General features: G+C 39.2%; 1 protein-coding gene across 1 annotated transcript in view; it reads left to right on the top strand.

Moving 5' to 3' along the window:
* Positions 1 to 14,096: 14,096 nt before the first annotated feature.
* LOC130916472 (transmembrane and coiled-coil domain protein 3-like) overlaps positions 14,097 to 23,172 on the top strand; it is a 35,872-nt gene continuing 26,796 nt past the window's right edge. Inside the window, exon 1 of the mRNA XM_057837223.1 lies at positions 14,097 to 14,305. Coding sequence (XP_057693206.1) covers positions 14,240 to 14,305 — 66 coding nt within the window. The 5' untranslated portion in view covers positions 14,097 to 14,239. The remainder of the gene's footprint in view (positions 14,306 to 23,172) is intronic.

The following is a 23,172-nucleotide window of genomic DNA, read 5'->3' as shown; positions in this document are numbered from 1 at the left end:
TGGAATATAATATAATAAAAATGCATTTATTCTGTACGACATGGCAAAATTACTCCAAAATGGTCAAAACTGTCGACTTCACCTTTCCTGTCGCACCTCCCGAACGATATTTTATGCCACGGTAGTCAGGCTTTTGTCATTTCCCTGCCCCGGCTTCGGAGAATGTAAACAAACCAAGAGGCGTGACAGCTACCTGACATGCTAACCCGAACCGAGTGACGTCTCAGTCTTATTTTCGCTTTTCGAAGCAAAAAAATCACACAAAACTAGCCCGGAACATGTCACACAGTGGCGGGGTTGTCGATTGTCTTCGCCGATCGGACACTCGCCCGGTGGCGAGCAAGTTACAGATCGTTCCCCTGCTATGGACAGCGAAGCTCACCGGGGATGCAGCTGGAGAGTACCGCCGGACAAACCAGCCGATGTCGGAGGAGCGCGTAGCTGCCACATGGTCAACACGAATATGGCGTAAAACAATGCTTCAATACATGGCGAAGACGTAAACAGAGCGGCGTGCCGTTGTTGTGCAGCTAACATGGCAGGATGTGTCTGAGGAGAATTTTTCTACATGTCCATCCATGATCAAACGTAAGTAAATAGTCCTTTATTTAAAGTTTGTAGTGTTTACTTTGTAATTGCTGTATTCGCGGCCATTTTTAACACTAAGTTGGAATTTCTGATGGGGTTGAAAATTTGACAGAACACCGGGCACACGAAGAGGGCAATAAGCTGAGTATGGGGGGGGGTGCAAACAAGCCGCCGGTCATCGGCCGAGTGGACAGTCAGCCACAAAATGCATGCCACCTCCGTATTAAAACGTGTGTCATGATCCCAGTATTTGACATAATACAAATTACGATGTTTACTCCCTTCTTCATAAATCTAATGGTCCCACAGTAGTAGGGCTTGTTTGGGCCAATATCCGCGGGGAATGGGAACCTTTTGAAACCCAAAAAGGCTCACACGCCTCTCCCTGGTGCAGCAACAATTTTCTGCAGCCGTCTGGCTGGCGTAGTGTGTAAAATAAACGAATTTATCCGCAAAATCAGCTGAATCCGCAGTCCATCTGCATGCTATAAAGCAATGCTGTATTGTTAGATGCTGACCCGGGTGACATCACATTCGCATTCGTTCTAAATCCAAGATTGAAGCCGGAAGTCACTCATTTTCATGGCGTGGGATTCAATAACTGAATATATAAAACGATCGCTTCCACAAACATCCAAGCGGTCCACTTCATCCAGGAGCATAAAAAAACAGCGTGAAATTTGAAATGAACATGCTTTTTGGTGTCATACGCACTTTAAACCTAAAGGATCCACTCAAAATATTGTATGTTTGTTCTTATCACTTCGTTGAACATTTGTAGACAAAATTCTAACAATCTGTTCAGCCTGTGTTAACATGAGGTGTAAATTGATACGCCAGCCACTTGAGTGACCAAAATGAGGTGAAATTTCAAATCATATTACAGTTGCGAATGCAGAAGGGCTGACAAGGATTTTGTTGTGAAGGAATCGTATCTTTTATTGTATTTACTGATTGACTTTTTGTATTACTCTAACACACTTAATATAATCAATGAGGGAATAGCATCTTTTCTCCTATTTACTGTTTGATTGTATTCCTCTAACACACCTAACATAAAATAAATAGCATTTATACCGTGGTTTAAGAAAAAAACAAGCAGAATATAATTGATATTATGAACAGTTGCACTTGGAATGATTAGAACTTGCAGCGCCAAGACAACGTGCAGATAAGGATGACTTCTGATCACGGAAGCCCAACGCGTGCGTCATGCAGCTGACTGAGCAAGATTGACACTGACTACCAGGTGATAGGCTAGAAAACTACAAGCCCAAGTCTGCAACACCAAATCCCGCAATCAGCTCTTCAGGACAGTCCAGAACAAATGGCGGGACATCCTGTACTACTACAACACCCGATAACAAAAACAACTCCAAATTTGATAGCCCAGTGTCTCTCAGACGTGAGGTGCGCCGAACCACCCACCTCAGTTGCTTCATTAACCATGACCCAGCAACGGTGACACATGAACTTGACCGCCCAAATCTGCAAAAGAGGAAGTCCCAAACACACCCCTCTTCCTGCCCACGGCCCACCCCGCGAGAGCCTTCAAAAAGACTGAATGTTTAACTAATCGTTGTCATTTTTCTTGGAACCTTTTGTTGACTTGTGATATGGTGACCCTGGAACGAGTCTGCCTCCTCGCCTGGGTCTATTGCTGTTTTGCCTTGCCGTTTGTTCACTGTCGACCTGAATAAATTGTCAACTTGTGTTTTGAAGCCTTTTTCCAGCTTTCAAAATGGAGTCAGTACAAGGGGTGACCACTAAGGTGAACGCGTGAAGTTTGGCATTTTTGGCCAGGTTGTTTGGTTTCGCCAGCCTGGGTCGTTGGAGCTGCGGCAGTGCGGGTCCGGCGGTTCAGCTGGCGTGATTCCTTCAGTTGTTGCAAGGAACTACTGAAATTTGTAGTCTACAAGGTATTTTACACCTGGTTAGATTATAGTTATGGTATAATGAGCTCATCACACATGTATATCTCATATAAACACAAACAGCATGACATTCTTTTTTATTGCAGATATTGATCGCAATAAAACGTTTGGACATGATTGCATTTCTGTTTTATCTATAAGTTATAACAATCGGTGCATGTGCAAAACAGGTCAATAAATCACAATTTATAAAATTATTAGAAAAATATTAACAAAGGTGGAGCATAAATCAAGCCTTACATCATCAAGGTAGAATGCACGTCCTCTCGATGTGTCCATCCACGTACACTAAGTTGTTGTGAGGTACATAAAGTTGTCTTCTCTTGCTCAACAGCATTTAACAACTGTAAACAAATGACCAAAATACATGTAACACTTGCATTTATGCATTTAAAGTAAAAAGCCCATGTATGACTTGTAGGTGAGTGTTTGTTTTCCATTTCTTTAACGTTGAATAACTACATTTAGCAAAGCTAATGATGCCTCAGTTGTGACGCAGCACACAGAATTGTAGTCAAATTGAACATAATTGTACCTGTTATTAATTTGTGGTGGCACAGTCTTGGTTCCACATCTGTCTTCATGAACACGTATTCATGTATTAGGTTTCCTTCCACTGCCATTCAATCAATAAAATACAAAAATATTTTGGTTGTGGCGACTCTTAGCCATTTCTTCATGTTGTCCTCCCATGTCGTGGTGATGCAGACGGATGTGGCCTTTCCAAATTGTCTTTTCTGAGGGATTTTGATGAGTAATGCCACTACAGCTCCATTGTTTTTTTGTTAGAGAACATATAAAACGGAATTTGCGAGCAGAAACGCGTGAGCAAAGCGGAAGTACCTCGGAAACTTGTCCATAGAAAGTTCAGTGTCAAGTATTTAAATAACAAAATATTTCATCTGCCAAAAGCTTGTTAACTTAATGCTACCATAAAATGAAATGGCATTACTAAGTTCAAATGTAAATGAGCAAAAATGTTACAGAATGTTATGAAAATCCTTTAAATAGATTATTACATGGAGTACACAATAGGGATTTCCCTGATCTGATGACGTGATTGAAAATCAGGCTAGATCACGTCATTTTCAGAGGTTCGGTGTCGTGAATCAATCAAATCATCAAATGTAGAGATTATCGCCTATGTTTTCAGGATCAATAGCAATATTTATCGTGTCATATAAGCAGAGGCGTAGCAAGGGTCCCCGGGGGCCCCAGGCAACAAGCAACATGGGGCCCTTCGAGCGTGTGCAAGTAAGGGGGACAGTTGGACAAATCCAACTGTCCCCCTTACTTGCACATGTGTATGTGTAAAGGCTTTACACATACCGTATTGTACTGACTAGCTGGTAAGTTATATTGCTTTTACTTAGTAAGGATAACATTCTGGCACAGAAGTAAATCATGTAACATCTTATCAGTTTGGCTGATCAGTGTGTATGTTGATTCTAAACACTGATTTTATGGTCTAGGTAACATCTTTATGTATGAAGAAACACTAGCATGCTGCAATGCTGTTAGCAAACGCTAACAAGCTAGATACAACAAGTCAAGGCAGTTGATTGGTTTAGGACATAAAAATACTACTACTACTACTAGTCTGCAGTGCTTCTACTACATTAGGACATAAAACTACAGTAACATAGTACACTCACTGCTGTCTTGCTTCCTTTTCTCTTGCTTTTTTTTTCTTTTTTTGCTTCCAGAAGGATAACTTCTCTTCATTTTGCCAATTAAAAAAGGCCAGATCACTGCCCACTCTCACTCTGAGTCACGTGACACACATATATACTCGGGCAGTATAATGAACACAAAGGTGGGGGGGGTGCGAGTGCGCACTGTGTGCATGTGCGGTCATCTTGGCCATAAAAGTGGCGAAAACTAAACACTTTACAATGACTCATATGCATGTACTTACATTCGTTCATGGACGCACACATCAGGTGGCCGTCCTCTGCTCGAAATGCGTAACTTACGCCTATTCTCGCTCCCAGAATACGAAGCGCTTGTGACATATGACAATAACAGGACTGGTTGCTATGGGAACGTACGCATACCCAAGGAACCTTGCTAAAAGGAGTATTAAAATTGCTAATAAAATCGCTTAAGATTTTAGATGCATATGTTATATTTTTCTTACAGAGTATTCGACAAGGAATACCATAGACTCATTAATAGAGTTTCTTGAAAAATCACCATTTATTTAAGTAGTCACATGAATAATGAGGTGGCCTGTGAAAATCAACGTAAAACAACTCGGCAACGACTCTCCAAAGAGTACTTGGTGAGTCACTCTTTAAACAAACATGTGGTGTTAATAGCAGATTGGACTTTCTTAAACATGTGTAATCTACATTACATGGTTAATGCTGATTGGGATTGATAACAGAATTGTTAGATAATCTGCCAAATGATTCCATGGTATTGAAACACTCCCAACACTTGTCGCTGCGACAGTGCAGTAAAGCTGTGTGTGCTAAATCTGTTGGCCCTCTGGTGGCCCCTGCTGGCTGGGGGCCCTAGGCAATTGCCTGCGTATGCCTAATGGGACGCTACACCTCTGCATATAAGTTTTTGCCCAAAGTAGCAACTTATTATTTTTTTATTTAGTGCAAGTAGTCAACAGCTAATAAATCACTCAATTTTCACATCAGAAGCTTAATACTTGAGGAAAGCATGTAGAATCAGCTTAATTTTAGTCAACAAAAGCAAATTTTGCATTTTTCTATATACAATCACAACTTATTTACGGTAGGTTGAATTCCGATGTTACCATTGCCTCAGCACGGAGGCACGTCTTGCCGGCTATCTGGCCCTCGTTGTTTTAAGATTGAAATGTTACATAAAATAGAACACGTGTTAGGCGAATTTTTTTGTTAGAGAGGCAGAAATGTCTAAATTCTTCTTTTGCCAAAAAAACGGGCAGTTGTCCTAAAATTACCTGATCATTTGAATGTAAATTTACGCTATTGTGTATGGATACAACATGGCGGTCATCACAAAACAAAGAGGTTTTTAAGTTGGAAATTCATGTAAATAAATGACTACCGGAATTTCCATAGATATGAACAGAGAACAGTCTAGATTCTTCGTTAAAAGCAACGAAACTGGCAGTTATCACTCATCTTACGTAAATATTTCGAGCTAAAATGACCCTATTGTGTAATCCAATGTGGCAGCTGTCACGAAACAAAGCTTTTTAAGTTGAAAGTGCATGCATGGGGCTCTTTTATGTAATAATTATCTTGAATCCTCGACCAAATCACTCTTGAGACAATCCTTCCTGCATATGGGGTAAGAAATTCGTCCTGTTTCTACCTCAATCCAGCGTTTGAACGCAGTATGTGTTTGAGTTTATCACAGTCAAAGCCAACTCAGCTCTGCCTGGGCTGGCCCCCAACGGGGAGGCGTGGCGCCATGTTAGTGGGAGCGGTCTTGTCAACTGATAGTGAACACTATGGTCAAACAAAAAATATACGTTTTGTACTACATAACATCGAAACACAGATGGAAACGATGTAAGCACCGCTGATACAGAACGCTATGCTAGCTGTTGTCAGAAGATAACAGTAGGAACATCATGCAAGAGCGATAATGTCTACATTATGGAAGTGGTTTACATTTAGATGTGCTTTTTACCTCCCTATACTTTGCTGAGGTATCGGTTTGTTACTCTGTATCGGGTCCTACAAATTCATGGGACTCGAGTCTGGGTTAAATAATATGTGACCATGACCATTCCATTACTTACAGTACTTACAGGCACATACGTAAGCTACACAACTTACAAAAAGGTTTATTAGGTGAAATTACAGAATGAAACTCTGCAGCTCTTCCTCAACGCATGTACAACATCCACAATCCACTCAAGGGGCTCCCCATGTCTGGGAACAAAGCAGGCCAAACTAATTGCAATGACAAAACAAAACCAAAAAAAAACAGACGAAAGTTTTGTGCAAGCGCAGTGACGTAACGCTTGGACTTGTGTTCCGATCCTGCCTCGGTGGATTAGCCTGTTCCATTACTGCTCAATGTAGACCACTGAGCCAGGTGCAACATTCCCACGCTCTTGCTAGGATTTGGGATTCATTGCGCAAAAGGGGATTGCTTAACGGCCACAAAAGCTCAATTTGCAAGGAGACTTAATACTGTTCTTGTAAGCGCACTTACATAAGATTTTGATCGTGGAATGGAATATTATACCAAATCAAACAAGTGTTTCACTTCTACATGTAATATTAGGTATTTAAAAAAAAACAAGAAAAAAAGCACAATTTTAAGTAAAGCACAGTAGTGTAAATATACAAATTGTACGTGCACACACAATACACAATTTAAATTATACAATCAATTTTATTTTCACATTTCCAATGTACATTGTTGGTAGATTAATTGCGTGACACTTTGAAGCAGATAAACACAAAAACATTGATTTAGGAGCACCAAAGAATATTGACTGACTAGTTAGTTACAGTGTTGCCAAGTGTGTTCTTTTTTCCAGTGTTTATTTTAAGATGGTTAAACATAAGTCTGGTCACACTGACCCGGGAACATTTTTGATGTAGCAAAGGTCCGTTCTCATGGAGCTTTGTGTCTTATGTTACATCGAACCACTTTTGAAATGACACAATAGCAGTCCTGTTGCGCTACATACCGGGTAACTGACTTAACTGACTTAATATCTTAAATTTTCTGCTTCTTACCTTTTTACCTTTTTTTTTTCCCCCCCAGTTCAAACAACAACAAAAGTCCAGTTGGTCTACCACCCATATTCGCATTTTGACATAGATTTTTTGTTGTAACGTGATAATTAATAAAACAATTTATAACTTGTGAGGTTTCACATATAGTTCACATAAGTTATAACTTATATTTTATAAAGTGATACTTTAAACTGATTGTGATACATTTTCAAAGTTTTGGGTACTGCGGTAAGTTTCACATTTTTATTTGATAAGTTGGATGTTAGAATGTTAAAAAAATGCACTTAAATGTGGTTTTATTATTAAGTTTAATAAGTTTTATGTTAAGTCATGTTTCATTTATCCGTTAATTTTTAACACCAATATCCTGTTCATAGACACATGGTTCAGAAGCCCATTTCAGCTGACTTTAGGCGAACTATACCCTAAATCAGTGATTCTCATATATTTTCTTTTAGCCCCCCCCCCCCCCCCCCCCGCCCCCTGGAAGATGAAAATGTTTTGCGCCCCCCCAACTCTCTGCATCCACTGTGAAAAGGACAATTTGTCTCTAAAATGATCATTATAAATTGTAGTTTTTTTATATTAAAGGGGAAAAACTAATATAGATCAACTTAGAATAAAGTATAACTCTATTAACCTTGTTTTTTTTTGTAACAGAAAAGACTTAAAGCGCATCAATTTGCTTGAATTAAAAAAAAAAAAAAAAAAGTCACATCCAAACTGTAAAAATACTCATTTTTGAAGTTTTGACCATTCAATACTGAAAAATAAAATTTAATAAAATCAATCAATAAATTTTAAATTGATTAGCAACATTAACTTATGAAGATACACTCATTTTTGATGTTTTGACCATTCAATACTGAAAAATAAAATTTAACAAAATCAATCAATAAATTTTAAATTGATTCTCAACATTAACTTACAAAGACAATATGCCGAACAATTTGACTGAAAAAACAAAAATAGAACAAAAACGACAGTGTCATTGGACAGAGGGACAGTTTTTATTTTTGCTGCAGGCAGTATCAGCTCCTTTGCTATGGTGTGGGGTTATTTTGCACTGAGAATGCTAACAATGCTCGCTAGTTTTCTTATGTAACATTCACAAAGCGCGACGATTGTTGGCAATATATGGCACGTTTTCCATGAAAAACATTCAAGCGGCTTATGAATGTGATCGGGATCTAATGTTTTTAAGTGACACCTTAATTGATTTGGCTTCCCACTGTCCTCTGCAAACATTTTAATACTCTGTAAACAGAATGGTCTTTCCTCGTCTCCAACTGTAGTCAAAGTCAAAAGCCAAATGCTACATACGCTTCGTCATGCATCCTCGTGTAGCTCTTCATATCTCCAGTGCTCTTTGCTGTGTGCTCTTTTTTGGTTAAAAAAATACTGCGCACACTCTGAAAGTGAGAGGCGCCACTGCCATCCACTGAGTGGGTGTGCAAGCACACTTTATTCTAGTACAGCAAAAAAAAGTATGTAGGGGGTGCGCCCCACTATTTAAGAAGTACTGCACTAAATGATTGTCAGTCACAGGGCACATGCAGAGATGGGCTACCATTCACTCTCACATTATCAACGTCACTGAATCGGAATTTACCCAATGATGTCTGCGCCGAAGTTAGGCAAATATACCACGGCATCTTCAATGATTTAAAATAGGAGTATAACGATACATAAATCTGGATGGATATACCGATGGGTTAAGTGCAATCTAATCAAAATCGATTGAAACGCAAAACATTGATCAATATTGCCATCTGTATGATAGTTTTGTACCAGGACTCTACGTTCCTCCGGATTTACTACTTACTCTGAGCATTCCAAAGTCCAGATACAAGTCGTTTGTGCTTTTTTTAATATATATTTTTTGTTTTTAGTATTGTTCTCGTTACTACTCTGTAAAGTACTTTGTGCAACATTAGGCTGGTGAAAGCTGCTATATAAATGTGTCTTGATTTGATTTGCTCTTTTAGATACTCTGTGCCATTTTGTTGATAAGAGTGATTTTCATTCATATGTCTGAATTGTTATAGCAACAAAATTGTCAAATTAAGCGGAAATGTATCTGGTCGTGTAAAATGTGTATACATAACTTCTTATTTAATTGACTGAAGGCTCGCGAATTGAATTGAATCACGGCAGAAGGTAATATCAGTTTTATTGTGGCATAGAATCGATATTATATCATATTGTCCTTCGTGATTTACACTCCTAGTATCAATGTCATCCATTTACCGTTTTATTGTGATAAATTTCACCTTATTGCGTCATAAGTTTCATTTTCTAATGTGATTACTCTTGCATTCAGGAAAACAAAACTTAAAAAGCAATTTCTTCCAATTCAGCACACTGGGGGAGCCCAATACCCAAACTTAAGTTTTATTTATCCATCCATCTTCCCTACTGCTTATCCTCACATTTGCAGGGGTGCTGTAGCTCACCAACGCTGACTATGGGCAGGAGGCGACTGAGCTCATTTACAGAGACAAACAACCTTTCACACATATAATGACATCTATGGAGAATTGGAGTGTCCAATCAGCATACCATTCATGTTTTTGGGATATGGGAGGAAATGGGAGTACCTGGGGAAATACCACGCAGGCACAAGGAGAACATGCAAATTCCACACAGGAAGCCTGGAGCACAGGATCAAATCTTTGACCTCAGAACTTCGAGGCAAGCATGCTAAACAGTCAGCCAATTTGATATATTTATGTATGTATATTTTTTACAGCATTATAGAAGAGTACTGTAGTTAATAGCTTCAACTTAAAGGAATTGATTTGTTTTGCTGAATGTGAAAAGGCCACTATAGCGTGATAATTGGCCAGGGACAGCGCTATATCATGTGACCAGAAACCTGCCTCCCGGAGCTAACAATCTCTGAGTTAAGCTTGTAAACAAAAAAAATTCTTAAAAAAAAAAAAGTACCTTCTTTTATGATGCTTTCTATTTTTTGTCGTCAATGCTGCTTTGATGTCTTCCGTTATCTTCTTGAAAAACGACAGTACCTCGATCAATCAAATGTGTGGGAATTTGTATTGACATACTCGTATGTGAGTTTTCTCTCAGCTCACTGGTCACAAAGCAAGAGAACTTGGGAATACGTTTCCTTCATATTCTAAAAAAAAAAAAAAAAAATCTGATCAGTATTCGTTCATTCTACAAATAAGATACTACTTTTGAGTTTTATGATATTAAGGGGCAAAGAGTATTGCGCCTGTCAGCTCAGTACAGGACCTGTACTTTTGTTTCTGAATACGGGACGATTCCGTTTTTCAAGGGACAGTTGGGACATTATAATGCGTTTTAATAAAGAACATTATTATATTATATTATATTCAGGGGTGCACATATTTTTTTTGCCCAGGTTCTCAGAGAAGGACCTGGAGATGTGACTTGGTCCTCATTGAGCTTGAGAGCCGACCCGCCTGATGCGATAAAATTATGACAAGCTTTACTTAGAGCCAATTACCTTTAATTAATTATATAAACAATACCACCAATACAGCGATTACAAAGTAAACACTACAAACTTTCTTTAAATAAAGGACTATTTACTTACGTCTGATCATGGACGAACATGTAGAAAAGTCCTCATCAGACACATTCTGCCATGTTAGCTGCACAAGAACTGCACGCTGTGTATTCGGCGTGTAGTTAAGCATTAGTTTACGCCATGTTCGTGTTGACCATGTGGTAGGTACGCGCTCCTCCAACGTCGGCCAGTTTCTCCGGTGATAATTTTCCAGCTGCTTCCCGAGCAAACATGCTCTCCTGCCCGCAGCATGGGACTAGCTGTAACTTGCTCGCCGCCGGGCCGTTTGCCGATTGGCGGAGACAATTGATAACCCCGCCATTGTGTGACATGATCCCGGGTAGTTTTGAGTAATTTTTCGCTTGGAAAGCCAGGAATAGACTTTGAAACAACACTCTGTTCTGTTTAGCATGTCGGTTAGCTGACACGCTTCCTGGTTTTTTTTTACGCTCTCCAAAGCCGGGGGCAGGGAAATGACAAAAGCCAGACTAACTCCGGTGGCATAAAATATAGTTTGGGAGGTGAAAGAAGTGGACAGTTTTGACCATTATGGAGTAATTTTGCCATGTCGTACTGAATACATGCATTTTTAATATTTCATACACCATTTAACACAAGACTGTTATTTTTCATGACCATACCATTTATTTAGCAATTGAGGAAAAATACTTCGATAAAAAGAATATCCTGTAAAAATATTAGAGTAGAGAGACTGAAACACTGACATTTTGCGGCTCTCTTTGTCGCATTTTCCTTGTTCTGAATAATTCCCCCTCAATGGGCTGAATACTAAATCAGATGAAACCATGCCCTGCTGACGTCATCCTCCTGTTGGGGACGCTAGAGCCCTATAATGGCAGGCGTGGCTAAACGGCGGATTAAAAGAAAAATTTCTCGTCATCTGTGCTTTGCCCAATTGTTGTATATAGTCGAATCGGCTCAAAATATGATTCTAATTCACATAATAATGCTATTTAAGACTTTTTTTATCCTGTCGTACGCACTTTAAGACCACATAAACAAAATAAAAATAAAAATTGGGGAGAAGGGGGTAAACCTCGGTTCACTACATTTCTCACAGTTTAATTAACGTTAACAGTAGAAAACACATACAGGAAGTGTTATGGATGGGGAGTAATTCATTATTTAGAAGTTCATTTAAGACACTTCTCTCTAAGCAGCTCCCTACTCGAGTTTTGCAGGTTAGATAGTTCACGCAGTTTAATGTTATGCTAACTCCGATGAAGGTCGGACGTTTTGTAGCAAAATTAGTAGTGTGTTCCCCACATCCACAACATTGATGTCTTTTACATTATTTACAGTGGCTGCTGCTGGCCAGAAAGAAAATCTAATATCCCTCCTCTTCGAAAGGGACGGAGGAGGCGGCACGTTGTCGACGACATGTTGTCTGTGTCAGGGCTTTGTGCGTGTGTGTGGGTCAAGTCATCAGCCAATCAAACGTGCGTGTAGGGCAGGGGTGGGCAAACTATTCCACAAAGGGCCGCAGTGGGTGCGGGTTTTTGTTGCAACCCATTAAGAGGACACCTTTTCACCAATCTGCTGTTTTACAAGTGCAATCAGTCGATTGCAGTCAGGTGCTTCTCATTTCTGCTGAAACCTTATTGGTTAAGCTATCTGTGTTGGCTCAGTTGGAACAAAGACCAGGACCCACTGCGGCCCTCGAGGACCGGTTTGCCCACCCCTGGTGTAAGGGGTAAAACATGGACCGACACTTTCAACATGTGAAAAGGGGTAAATGCATGTCTGAACTAGGGCTGTCAAATTTATCGCGTTACCGAATTTATCGCGTTACTGGGCGTTAATTAATTTTTTGATTAATCACGTTAACATATTTGACGCAATTAACGCATGCACGGGATGACCCGTTCACGCGTTGCCTCAAACAGTTTACAATGACGCCGTTTTAGCATATTGAGACCGAAAAGGCAGAGAAATGCGAGTGGACACAGGCGTTTATTGGACCACGCCTTTTATTGGCATAAGTTTTGGCAAATCTATTGTGGCGAACGACGTGGGGAAGAATGAAAGGAGATGATCTTTTTCTTGACATGCTTAATTGAACACAACGCAGAACATACTGTATACCATTTGCAGCCACTACTAAAAGTCATGGTTGCCAAACTTCCGTTCATGCATTTAGGCGGATTAGGAGGCAATCTTTTTCTTAATACGCCTAATTGAACACAATGCAGAACATATTGTATACCATTTGCAGCCACTACTGACAGTCATGGTTGCCAAACTTCCCATCATGCATTTGGGTGGAACAGTTAAGTCGCTACAGTATCATTTAGTGAAAGCACAACAAAAATAATATTCCTATCTCTCAAAAAAAATAATGTTCACAAAAAGAAAAGCGCTCAATGCAAAGAGAACTGGCATTCCCAATCAAAATAGCTGTGCAAAATAAACATAAAACTTACTCAGATTTTGCCTTGGTTTGATTTTTTAAGTAATTTAAAACTCGCCAGTGAAACCTTGTGGTGTATTTCAATCACTATCTTACGTAGTTAAAGACACTGTGGAAGAACGGCTGTGACGTCACTGCTCGGCGAGGTCAACAATGGTGAGCTACTAGTTTATTTTTGATTGAAAATTGTACAAATTTTATTCAAACGAAAACAATAAGAGGGATTTTAATATAAAATTAGTAAATTACTATAACTTGGACTAACATTTATCTTTTGAGAACTAAAAGTATTTCTATCCGTAAATCCATTTAACAGAAAGAATGTTAATAATGTTCATGCCATCTTGTGGATTTATTGTTATAATAAACAAATACAGTATGTATGTACAGTATGTTGAATGTTTATGTCTGTCTTGTGTCTTATCTTTCCATTCAGACAATAATTTACAGAAAAATATGGCATATTTTAGAGATTGTTTGAATTGCGATTAATTACGACTAGTTAATTTTTAAGCTGTGATTAACTCGATTAAAAATTTTAATCGTTTGACAGTCCTAGTCTGAACACAATGAAAATAGTTCACTTAATAATGGTAGTGTCAAATCTATTCCTACAACACATGGGAAGACAATCTAAATTACCTATGTAACTGAAGTCATTATATTATAATGCAAATAAGGTTGCTTAAAAGTTGGTGGGGACAATTTGAGCATCCTGAAAAGTTGCTATTGTTATGTCCCTACTGTCCCTATGCAAACCTACGCCCTTGAATGTAAGATGACTCACGATTGTACTGTTGATTGTTTTGAAAGAGTTAAACACTCCCAAACACACACGTTTGCGCGCGCACACAAACACACACATCACACAAAGGCGGGGTTTGTTGCAAAGAGTTCTACGTACAAGAGAGCAGAACGACAATGTGCGTTGAAGAGAGAGTGGACTCTCAGAGAAAAAGAAGAACCACTCAAACATGGTCGCTAACAGTGGTCATATCGTATAAATTTGACGCTTAACGGGATTAATATGCCCAGCGCCAGCGTGTCCGTGCGGAGTTTATCCGAAGTGGAGAAACACCTCAGTAGCCGGATGGTGAGTTGTTGTTTACTTAAGCGTATGTTTTGTGTAACATTTTGTGATACCGAATGTCGTCATATCGTTATTTATTGTGCGAAAACAAACTAACGACAACTGTCGCGCGGCTATCAGTCACTCTATGTTCACGTTCAGGGCAAAAACGTAGGAAAAGGGACAGTTTGACAGAATGTGGCCAGCAACAGAATGAGTTACTCAACTTTGTGCAATTAGATCCATTTGAAGTTCAGTCAAGTGACACTATGGAAATAGTCAAGAAAGAACATTTTTTTATCCTTATGCCTGTTGTGAAATAATTTCAAAGAACAGTAGCTTTCAAAGGGATTCTTGAACATAAAAGTGCAACATCAGCTTCTCTGTCACAAGACAACCGTGGCTAAAAGGAGAATTTAAGATGAATGAAAATAAATTTCATGATGATTTTTTAAAAAATTTGGAATGCTTTCAGATGTTTTAGGAATGTTTAACACAATAAAAAAGGGGAATGTAAAAATGACAACCTTTAAAATGTTTTATTCACCAAAATGAAGATTGTACTGTTCTTTGTGTGTTGTTTACAAATACAGAACGCACAAACGAGATAAATGCTTATCAATTGTTTATACGGTGCACTTCTTGAGTTGAAATGTAAATGGAATCTAATCATGGCGTCAGAGATATTAACACAAAAGTTTGCTGGAGTATTTACAAAGGAATGTTTCCCCCCCCCCCCCCAAAATATAAGGCCTCATACTTAAAATTACAGATTTCATTGAATAATGTATATTTTTAATTCTAATTTAATCTTTTTAAATATAAATTCTGTGCAAATAGATAGTCGAGAATATGTCTTAAGTCTTGTAATATTAAGAGAACTATATCAAATGTTTCTTGAAATGTGAATTTTACGCCCCTCAAACCCTTGTTAATTTACCTATGCATGTGTGGAATTGTGTTAAAACATGCCTTAGAATGTGACACTTTTTTGTGACACCTGAGTTTTCTGAAATCTGTGAATAGTTTAATCGATTGAATAGTTTGAATTATATCCTAATGTAGCAATACTAATGTATGAACCAAGGGCGTAGGTTTGCATAGGGACGGTAGGGACATAACATTACCAAATTTTCAGGATGCTCAAATTGTCCCCAATTTATAAGCAACCTTATTTGCATTATACAATGACTTCAGTTATATAGGTAATTTAGATTGTCTTCCAATATGTTGTAAGGATAGAATTGACCATATCATTATTAAGTGAATTATTTCAGACAAGGCATGTGTCTGTATGAGATTTCCACAGTATGATAACCTTAAGCAAAAATACAGTGGTTTCACGGTAACACGGTGTTGCAATTACTTAGCTCAAAAATGTTATTTTGAGATGTATGGGCCGGATAAATAACCCCCCAAAAAGTTTTTCGTTGAGCAGGATTTTTTTTTTCACAATGTATTTGCAAATTTGCAGATGTTTACAATAGCGGAAGACTTTACAAAGTAGGCAATTGGTAGAGAGGAAACGAATTTGCCGTCTTAGCATTGTAACTAGCCCGATATCTGCCTCGTTAACAAGCTTACATTATAGTATTTGTTTTACCATCGCTAGACACACTAAACCTGCTTGAGTGAACTCTCGTAGCTGGTGGGAAATGTTCATGACAGCGTTTACTTATCTTAAATTTTATGTAAAGTGACGGATGATGATCACGTAAATGTGAAATCATGTTGGAGCTGTTGCCTACACGTCCGCTGTACTTCCTCCTCTAAGCCACGGCCTTCTGTTTCATTTCGGTAGCCAAAGTACTCCCATACTAACAACTTTGTCTATTTTTGAGGGGGGAAAAGCTCAGGTGTAGTGTCACTGACTGACACGGGACAGAGCAACAACAGGAAGGGGATGGGTGAGCACTGCCGCTCCAAGCCACGGATTTCTTGCTACATTTTTGGGACCTCAAAAGTAGCTGCTACCGTAACTACTGTTTGACAGATAATTTTAATGCTTTTGAAACCTTTGACGTTTTCATATCATGGTAAACCTTGAAACCGTTTACCAACCCCTTTCCACCTGCTGAATATGCCAGTCCATTTTTTTCCCTCAAATGCACATTTGATTGGCTGATGACTTGACTCCCCTTCCCACACATGCACTCACAGCCCCCACAGAAATACATCAATAATGTGGAGGTGGGGAACACACCAGTAATTTTGTTACTGAAAGTCCACCCGATATCAGAGTTAGCATAACATTAAACTGTGTGAATTTGCAAACCTGCAAAACTCGAGTAGTAAGCTGCTGAGAGAGGTGTCCTCCTGTATGTGTTTTCTCCTGTTAACTTTATTTAAACTGTGAAAAATGTAGTGAACCGGAGTTTACCCCTCTTCTCCCCAATTTCCATTGTTTTTATGTCCTAAAGGAGCTTTCATTTTTTTGTCGAGTTTGGCTGTGCTTGTGGACAAAAGCTGTGGTGTATTACCTGAAGGAGGGCATCTTATTTATTTTTTGTTATACACTGACTAAGAAGTTTTTTCCAGTTAATTTAATTTCTTTATTTAGACAATGCTGAGTGGTCTAAAGAATATGTTTATTTTTTGTATTCCTGGATAGTTAAGAGATTATTAGCAAGTTTGTATTTATTGTGTGTGTTAATATAATTTATGTTCAAATATTGCAATTTAAATTATCTAATAAAATCCAGACATTTTCTCTGGAAGTTTTCAAAATCTTTCATGAGTAGTTTTTGAAAACGTTTTAATCAAACGGTCTATCTCCTGAACCATTACATATGAAAGTCGGTATAAGTCAACACACCTTTATTTTGCATTGATCATTTAACCGATCAATTAATTAGGTTCATACTCCCGAGAAATGTAGCCCTGAACCCCGTTCACCTAATATGTTTGGTCTTATTAATGTCCCATCCCCAGACAAAAGTGTACACGCAGGTTATGCTGTTGTATTGTCTCTACCACTGTTAAGACCAAACCTACGCCCTTGGTATGAACGCAGTTGCACAAGTGCAATTAATTATACTGAGGTAGATAGATAATTGAACAGTTTAGCCCCTAATGTAGCAGGAAGCAAAATACACCGTATTAGAAACAGCTGTCAGTATGATGCAGTACAGACGCTGACCCCTTCCCCCATTTGCTTGCACTACACTGTACATCTTATGGATACCACATGGCGCACTTTTAGAAGGGCTTTTTCAGCAACGGTACAAAAATGCAAAATATAATCCAAACACAACTGTTAGATTTCGATAAACCGACGTCCACTGAAGGAACACCTTATTAAAACATTTCAAGTTCGGTTTGGTTGTTTGCCTCCCAAATGAAGCTGTTAAATGATGCGCTTCTTTGGTTTGCCCCCCAGTGTTGCGCCGATGTTGTTCCTTCCCCCCAAAATTAATTGTGCAGCACAAATCTGCAAATTTGTTCCATTTTCAAAGCCCATCTGTCCGCTTGATCGTCTCCCAGAGGCACATTCGCCCTCCCATGACCCTTTATGTTGATGCTGACATCACATAAATGGCGTGCCCATATTTAAGTATGTCATCAGCAACTTTTTCTTTTGTACTGCACTCATCATTGTCTATGTCAGGAAGACAATGTTGACTGCAGGAAAAGCCACCTGCAGTATACAACAAGGCAATAAGCATGTTGTCTGGCAGTTATGTTTTTTTTTTTAATTACAAAGCCAATTTACCAATTACCATATCACACACTTAAGAACACTGTCTTTAATCCTAGCGATATATCCAGAGGTAGTCATGAGGTATGTATAAAATGTGGCTGACAAAGGTGGTTCTGTACGGAGGTGTGCTTGTGAAACCCCGCTTACATGTTGGTGGGGGCAAAACATGCAGTAAATGTCGGAAAGGTGGTATGCATCCCCAGGGCAAGCACTCGTGAAGCCCTGCTGTCATGGAAGAGGAGTTCTGTAGTCATAGGGAAAAAAAGCTGGACAAAGTTGCTTCCATTTTACACATTGTAACAAGTAGAGGTAGTAGATTGAAAATTGGCACTTGAGCGGGCCATGTTTGAGGACAGTAAGTTAACATGGCTTCAGCCTCTGATAACTGATAGACTGGCCTTATTTTTCCTGATTTTGAGGCTTTACTACATGTACAGTGGTACCTCGACATACGATCGCTTCGACACGCGATCTTTTCGACATCCGACGTAAAATTTGACTCTCCATTTGTTTCTACATCCGACGACATGCTCGAAATACGACGACATGACAGCACCACAGACGGAGGCACGGTGGATTTTTTTGTGAGAGAAATCAACAAAGGTTTCAAAAAGGTTGGTACAGGTGGTGAAACAAGGAAAAAGGTGACACTTACCATTGAAACGAAGATGCAAATGATAGAAAAAAATGAGCGTGGGGTGCACATCCATGAACTGGCTCAACAATACAGCCGTAGAATGTCTACGATCTCCACGGTCCTCCGACAACCACCGTTTGCCAGTCTTTATAAGTTAAGGTGACAATTATTATTGTGGTTACTTTCCCAAAGAAATCACCATTTTCGTCATGTTTTTATCATTTATTTCAGAACACAAAACACCTACTGTCCGCTGCAGTTGACGGGTGTACTCAACAAAACATTAAAAGTTAAAGTGCATGTGACACGAAAAAGCATGTTTATTTCATAATACACGCGGTATTTTATGCTCCTGAATGATATGGACCGCTTGGATGTGTGTGGAAGCGATCGCTATATTTATTTAGTTTTTTTGAATCCCGCGCCATGAAAATGAGTGACTTCCGGCTTCGGTCTTGCATTGAGGAGGAGGGCGCTGTGACGTGTACGGTAGAAGACGTCCTCTTCACTATACAGCGTACTGTTGTGTATGAGGACGAAGGATTCAGCTGATTTTGCGGATTAACACGTTTATTTTTCGCATCACGCCAGCCAAACGGCTGCAGAAAAATCATTCTGTATGAGGGAGAGGCGTGGATATTGGCCAAAACAAGCCCGACTACAGTGGGACCATTGGACTTAGGAGGAAGTGAGTAAACATCTTGTTTAGTATTATGTCAAATATTAATACAGCTATTACAAAGTAAACACTACAAACTTTATTTAAATAAAGGACTACTTACGTTTGATCATTGATAGGCATGTAAAAAGCTCTCCTCATGCACATTAGCACGTTAGCTGCACAACAACTGCAGCCACCCTCCTCCGGGGAACGAACTGCAAATTGCTCTCCGCAGGGCGGTTTGCCGATCCGCGAAGACAATCGACAACTCAGTCATCATGTCAAATAACTGAGGCTAGTTATGTGTGATTTTCCGCTTCGAAGACTTTGAAACATCACTCGGTTCGGGTTAGCATGTCGGCTAGCTGTCACACCTTTTGGTTTGTTTACATTCTCCGAAGCCGGGGAAGGGAAATGACATACAGTATGTCTGATTTAGGTGTCATAAAATATCGTTCGGGAGGTGCGACAGTAAAGGTGAAGTCGACAGTTTTGACCATTATGGAGTAATTTTGCCATGTCGTCCTGAATAAATGCATTTTTATTATTTCATATTCCATTTAGCACAAGACTGTTATTTGTGTCATGACCATGCTGTTTATTTAGCAATTGGGGAAAATACTTGGATAAAAAGAATATCTTGTAAAAATATTGAAGTAAAGAGACAGAAACAATGACATTTTGCCGCTCTCTTCGTCGCGTTTTCCTTGTTGTGAATAGTTTCCCCTCGACGGGCTGACTGGTCCTTCTCAAGCCATTTATATAGCTATTGGGGATAAATACTTGGATAAAAAGAATATCCTGTAAAAATATTGGAGTAGAGAGGCTGAAACAATGACGTTTTGCGGCTCTCTTCGTCACGTTTTCCTCGTTCTGAATAATTCCCCCTCAATGGGCTGAATAGTAAAACCGATGAGCCCAGTCTACCGCTGACGTCATCCACCTGTTGGGGACGCTAAAGCCCTATAATGGTAGGCGTGGCTAATCAGCAGATTAAAAGAATAATTTCTCCTCATCTGCACTTTGCTAAATTGTTGTATATCGTCGAATCGTCTCAAAATATGATTCTAATTCACATAATAATGCCATTTAAGACTTTTTTTCTCATGTTGTATGCTCTTTAAACTCTCAACAGCACCGCTCCCTAGCTCGGTCAGGTCTGTCACGCTGTGCGTTCAGGTACAGCAATAACGTCCGCTACATTGGAACCCGATTCGTAAGATTTTTTCAGGAATTATTAGTATTAATATATTAGTCCGATTTTTATTCATAATTTATTTGTTTTGCTATGTGTAATGTAATTGCCATTTGTAAAAGTACCAGCAGCATTTAGTGTAGGCTTTTGGGCTGTGGAACGAATTAATGGAACTATAATGTATTCTTATGGGAAAATCCTGCTCGACATACGACCATTTCGGCTTCCTACATGGTGACCCAAAAAAAAGTTTACACTCAGTTGACTGCTTGTTTAAAAGCCATTGAAACATATCTAAATAGGTTGTCATGCTTAAGTGATTCATTAAGGTCACTCAATGCAGCTGGTAATCTCTTGTCTCTACAATTCCTGTGCTTCTGCTGAAAATGAAGAAAACTTTTGCTGTACCTGAATTGCAGCGTGCCGGTCTGACACCTACTGAGATTGCAGCAAATCTGAGAATATCCAGATGTGCAGTCTACAAAGTTAAAAAGAAGCTGAAAGATACTGGAACAGCCTCACGAAAACCTGGGTCTGGAAGTGCCTGATCTGTGGGGACCAAAAAGTTGATTGACAAGGTGATATGTGGCCACCCAGAGTCCAGATCTCAATCCCCTGGATTATAGCATATGGGCAACTGTGGAGGACAGTGCCTGTAAGAAGCCACAAACTTCTGTGGCAGCCTTGGAGAGGTCCATTGTTAGATCTTGGGAAAAGATGACAGCATCCTACATAAAGAAGCGTTCCGCGGGCGCCTGGAGGCTGTTGTGACACTTAAGGGAGGACACATTGAAAAATAGAGTGTACTGTACATGTTCTTTACAATAATGTATAATTTGTGATTAAATTCTAATTCTAAGCTGAATAAACATGGCATTTAAGTTGTATTATGGCAGTGTAAACTTTTTTTGGGGTCACCCTGTAGGTCCTGGAACAAATTAACTTCGTATGTAGAGGTACCACTGTACTTAACATTAATTTTTAAAAAAAATCTGTTTAATAGGATCTTTACAGGAATTAAATTTATTTTTAGTTCCTTCCCAGTCCCTCATCAATTATTGAGAGAGACTATTGTATGGTACACAATATTGATATATTATTGTATTGTCAATCACAACATAACTGTAAGGAAATGAAAACAAGACTCGTTTGCAGATTTCGATGAGACTCGCTTGCAGATTTCGATGAAGTAGTCTGTGAAATTACCACCAACAAAAGAAAATCATTTGTATTTTTAAAGACAGAAGAGTCAACCTAAGATTAGCACAACTAAGCAGGCTACTATTAAAGTAGTTGCAGGTTCATGATCGTGCACTTGGTGGATTCAGGGCGTTTTATGCTTAACGGCCCTATTTAAAGAGCTTTTCTGCCATCATTTGGCATCTAGGCAATTTCAATAATTTTCCATATTCACAGTAGCTCACTGTCCACTGAAATTTGACATTGTATATACAGTGTACAGCACTGTAAAAGTCATAAAGACTGATCACTGTATCATGTATTTTTTTTTATTCTAAGGAGCTTATTGGTAGTCAGTAGTTGTCGTTCCCCAACCCAGAAGTTGTGGGTTCGATTCTTCGCGCTGATGACCTTGTCTAAATATCGTTGAGCAAGATACTGAACCCTGCTTTTCTCCTGGTGCTGCATCACCATTAGGTAGATGAGTATATAGTGTAAAAGCGCTTTTAGTGCCTTAAGGGTGGAAAGGCGCTATACAAGGGTAAATCCAACTCCATTTCTTCACCAATTTGGAAATTATGCATAATTTACAACCACTGTAATCACCAATTGAGAACCTAACATTCCAAGTCCACAGGGGCCGGCAGACTAAAGTCGCTCTTCATCACAAAGAGATAACGTGCAAAACATCTGCAGCCATTTGCTCTGGGAAAAGTTAGTTTTATTAGAAGCACGTGAATGGAATATTTTTTTTTATTTGAACATGATTAATTGATTTACTGAAAGAATAAATATTATTTGATCAATATGGAATAATCGTTAGTTGAAGCCTTAAATTAAGACATGACATTGGTAATTCTGCTATCAGGCTAATGATCTAAAAAAAATTCAGTCGTCCTTTTCATCGATCCATCAAACTAGAGCATATCTCTTTTGACTTCAGGCAGACTACACCCTTGAATGGCCGCCAGTCCATCGCAAGACACAAGGGTATAGACAAGACTCTTATTGGGAACTGAAATCATGCTCCCTGCGTGGAATTCTTTCTAGTCTTACATAAAGATTCCCTGTTGCTCTGTCTCTGCTAGTTCCCGTTTCTCAGTGGGAGACAACCGGCCGGAGGGAATACCAACAAGCATGACGGCCGGGCTTTGGAGCCTTTTGTGGTTGTTTTCTCTGCTCGCAAGGGGCTGGTTTGTTCGATCTCAGCAAGTGAACTTCAGCCAGGATGTTTTCCCAGCTCTGCACTTTTGATCCGTTTTATTCAAATTAGTGTAAATTCTTCCTTTTGTGTGTGTGTTTTTAAAAAATTTTTTATATGGAAATATGCCAGGGTGGCTTCTTACCAGAATAACATGTACCTCCAGCCATTCAGATTCTTATAGGGTTTATCGTCATTAAGACTGTGGGTGAGCTGGTGTCTATTACAGATGATCTTAAAGATAGAAGTCGGGTAGACAAAGAGTAGACTGTTCGCTAACCAATCTTAAGGCACATGGACAAACAAGCATTCACACTT

Source organism: Corythoichthys intestinalis, chromosome 5 (assembly GCF_030265065.1).
Source record: "Corythoichthys intestinalis isolate RoL2023-P3 chromosome 5, ASM3026506v1, whole genome shotgun sequence".
NCBI lineage: Eukaryota > Metazoa > Chordata > Actinopteri > Syngnathiformes > Syngnathidae > Corythoichthys > Corythoichthys intestinalis.
This window is presented reverse-complemented; position numbering and strand designations above follow the sequence as displayed.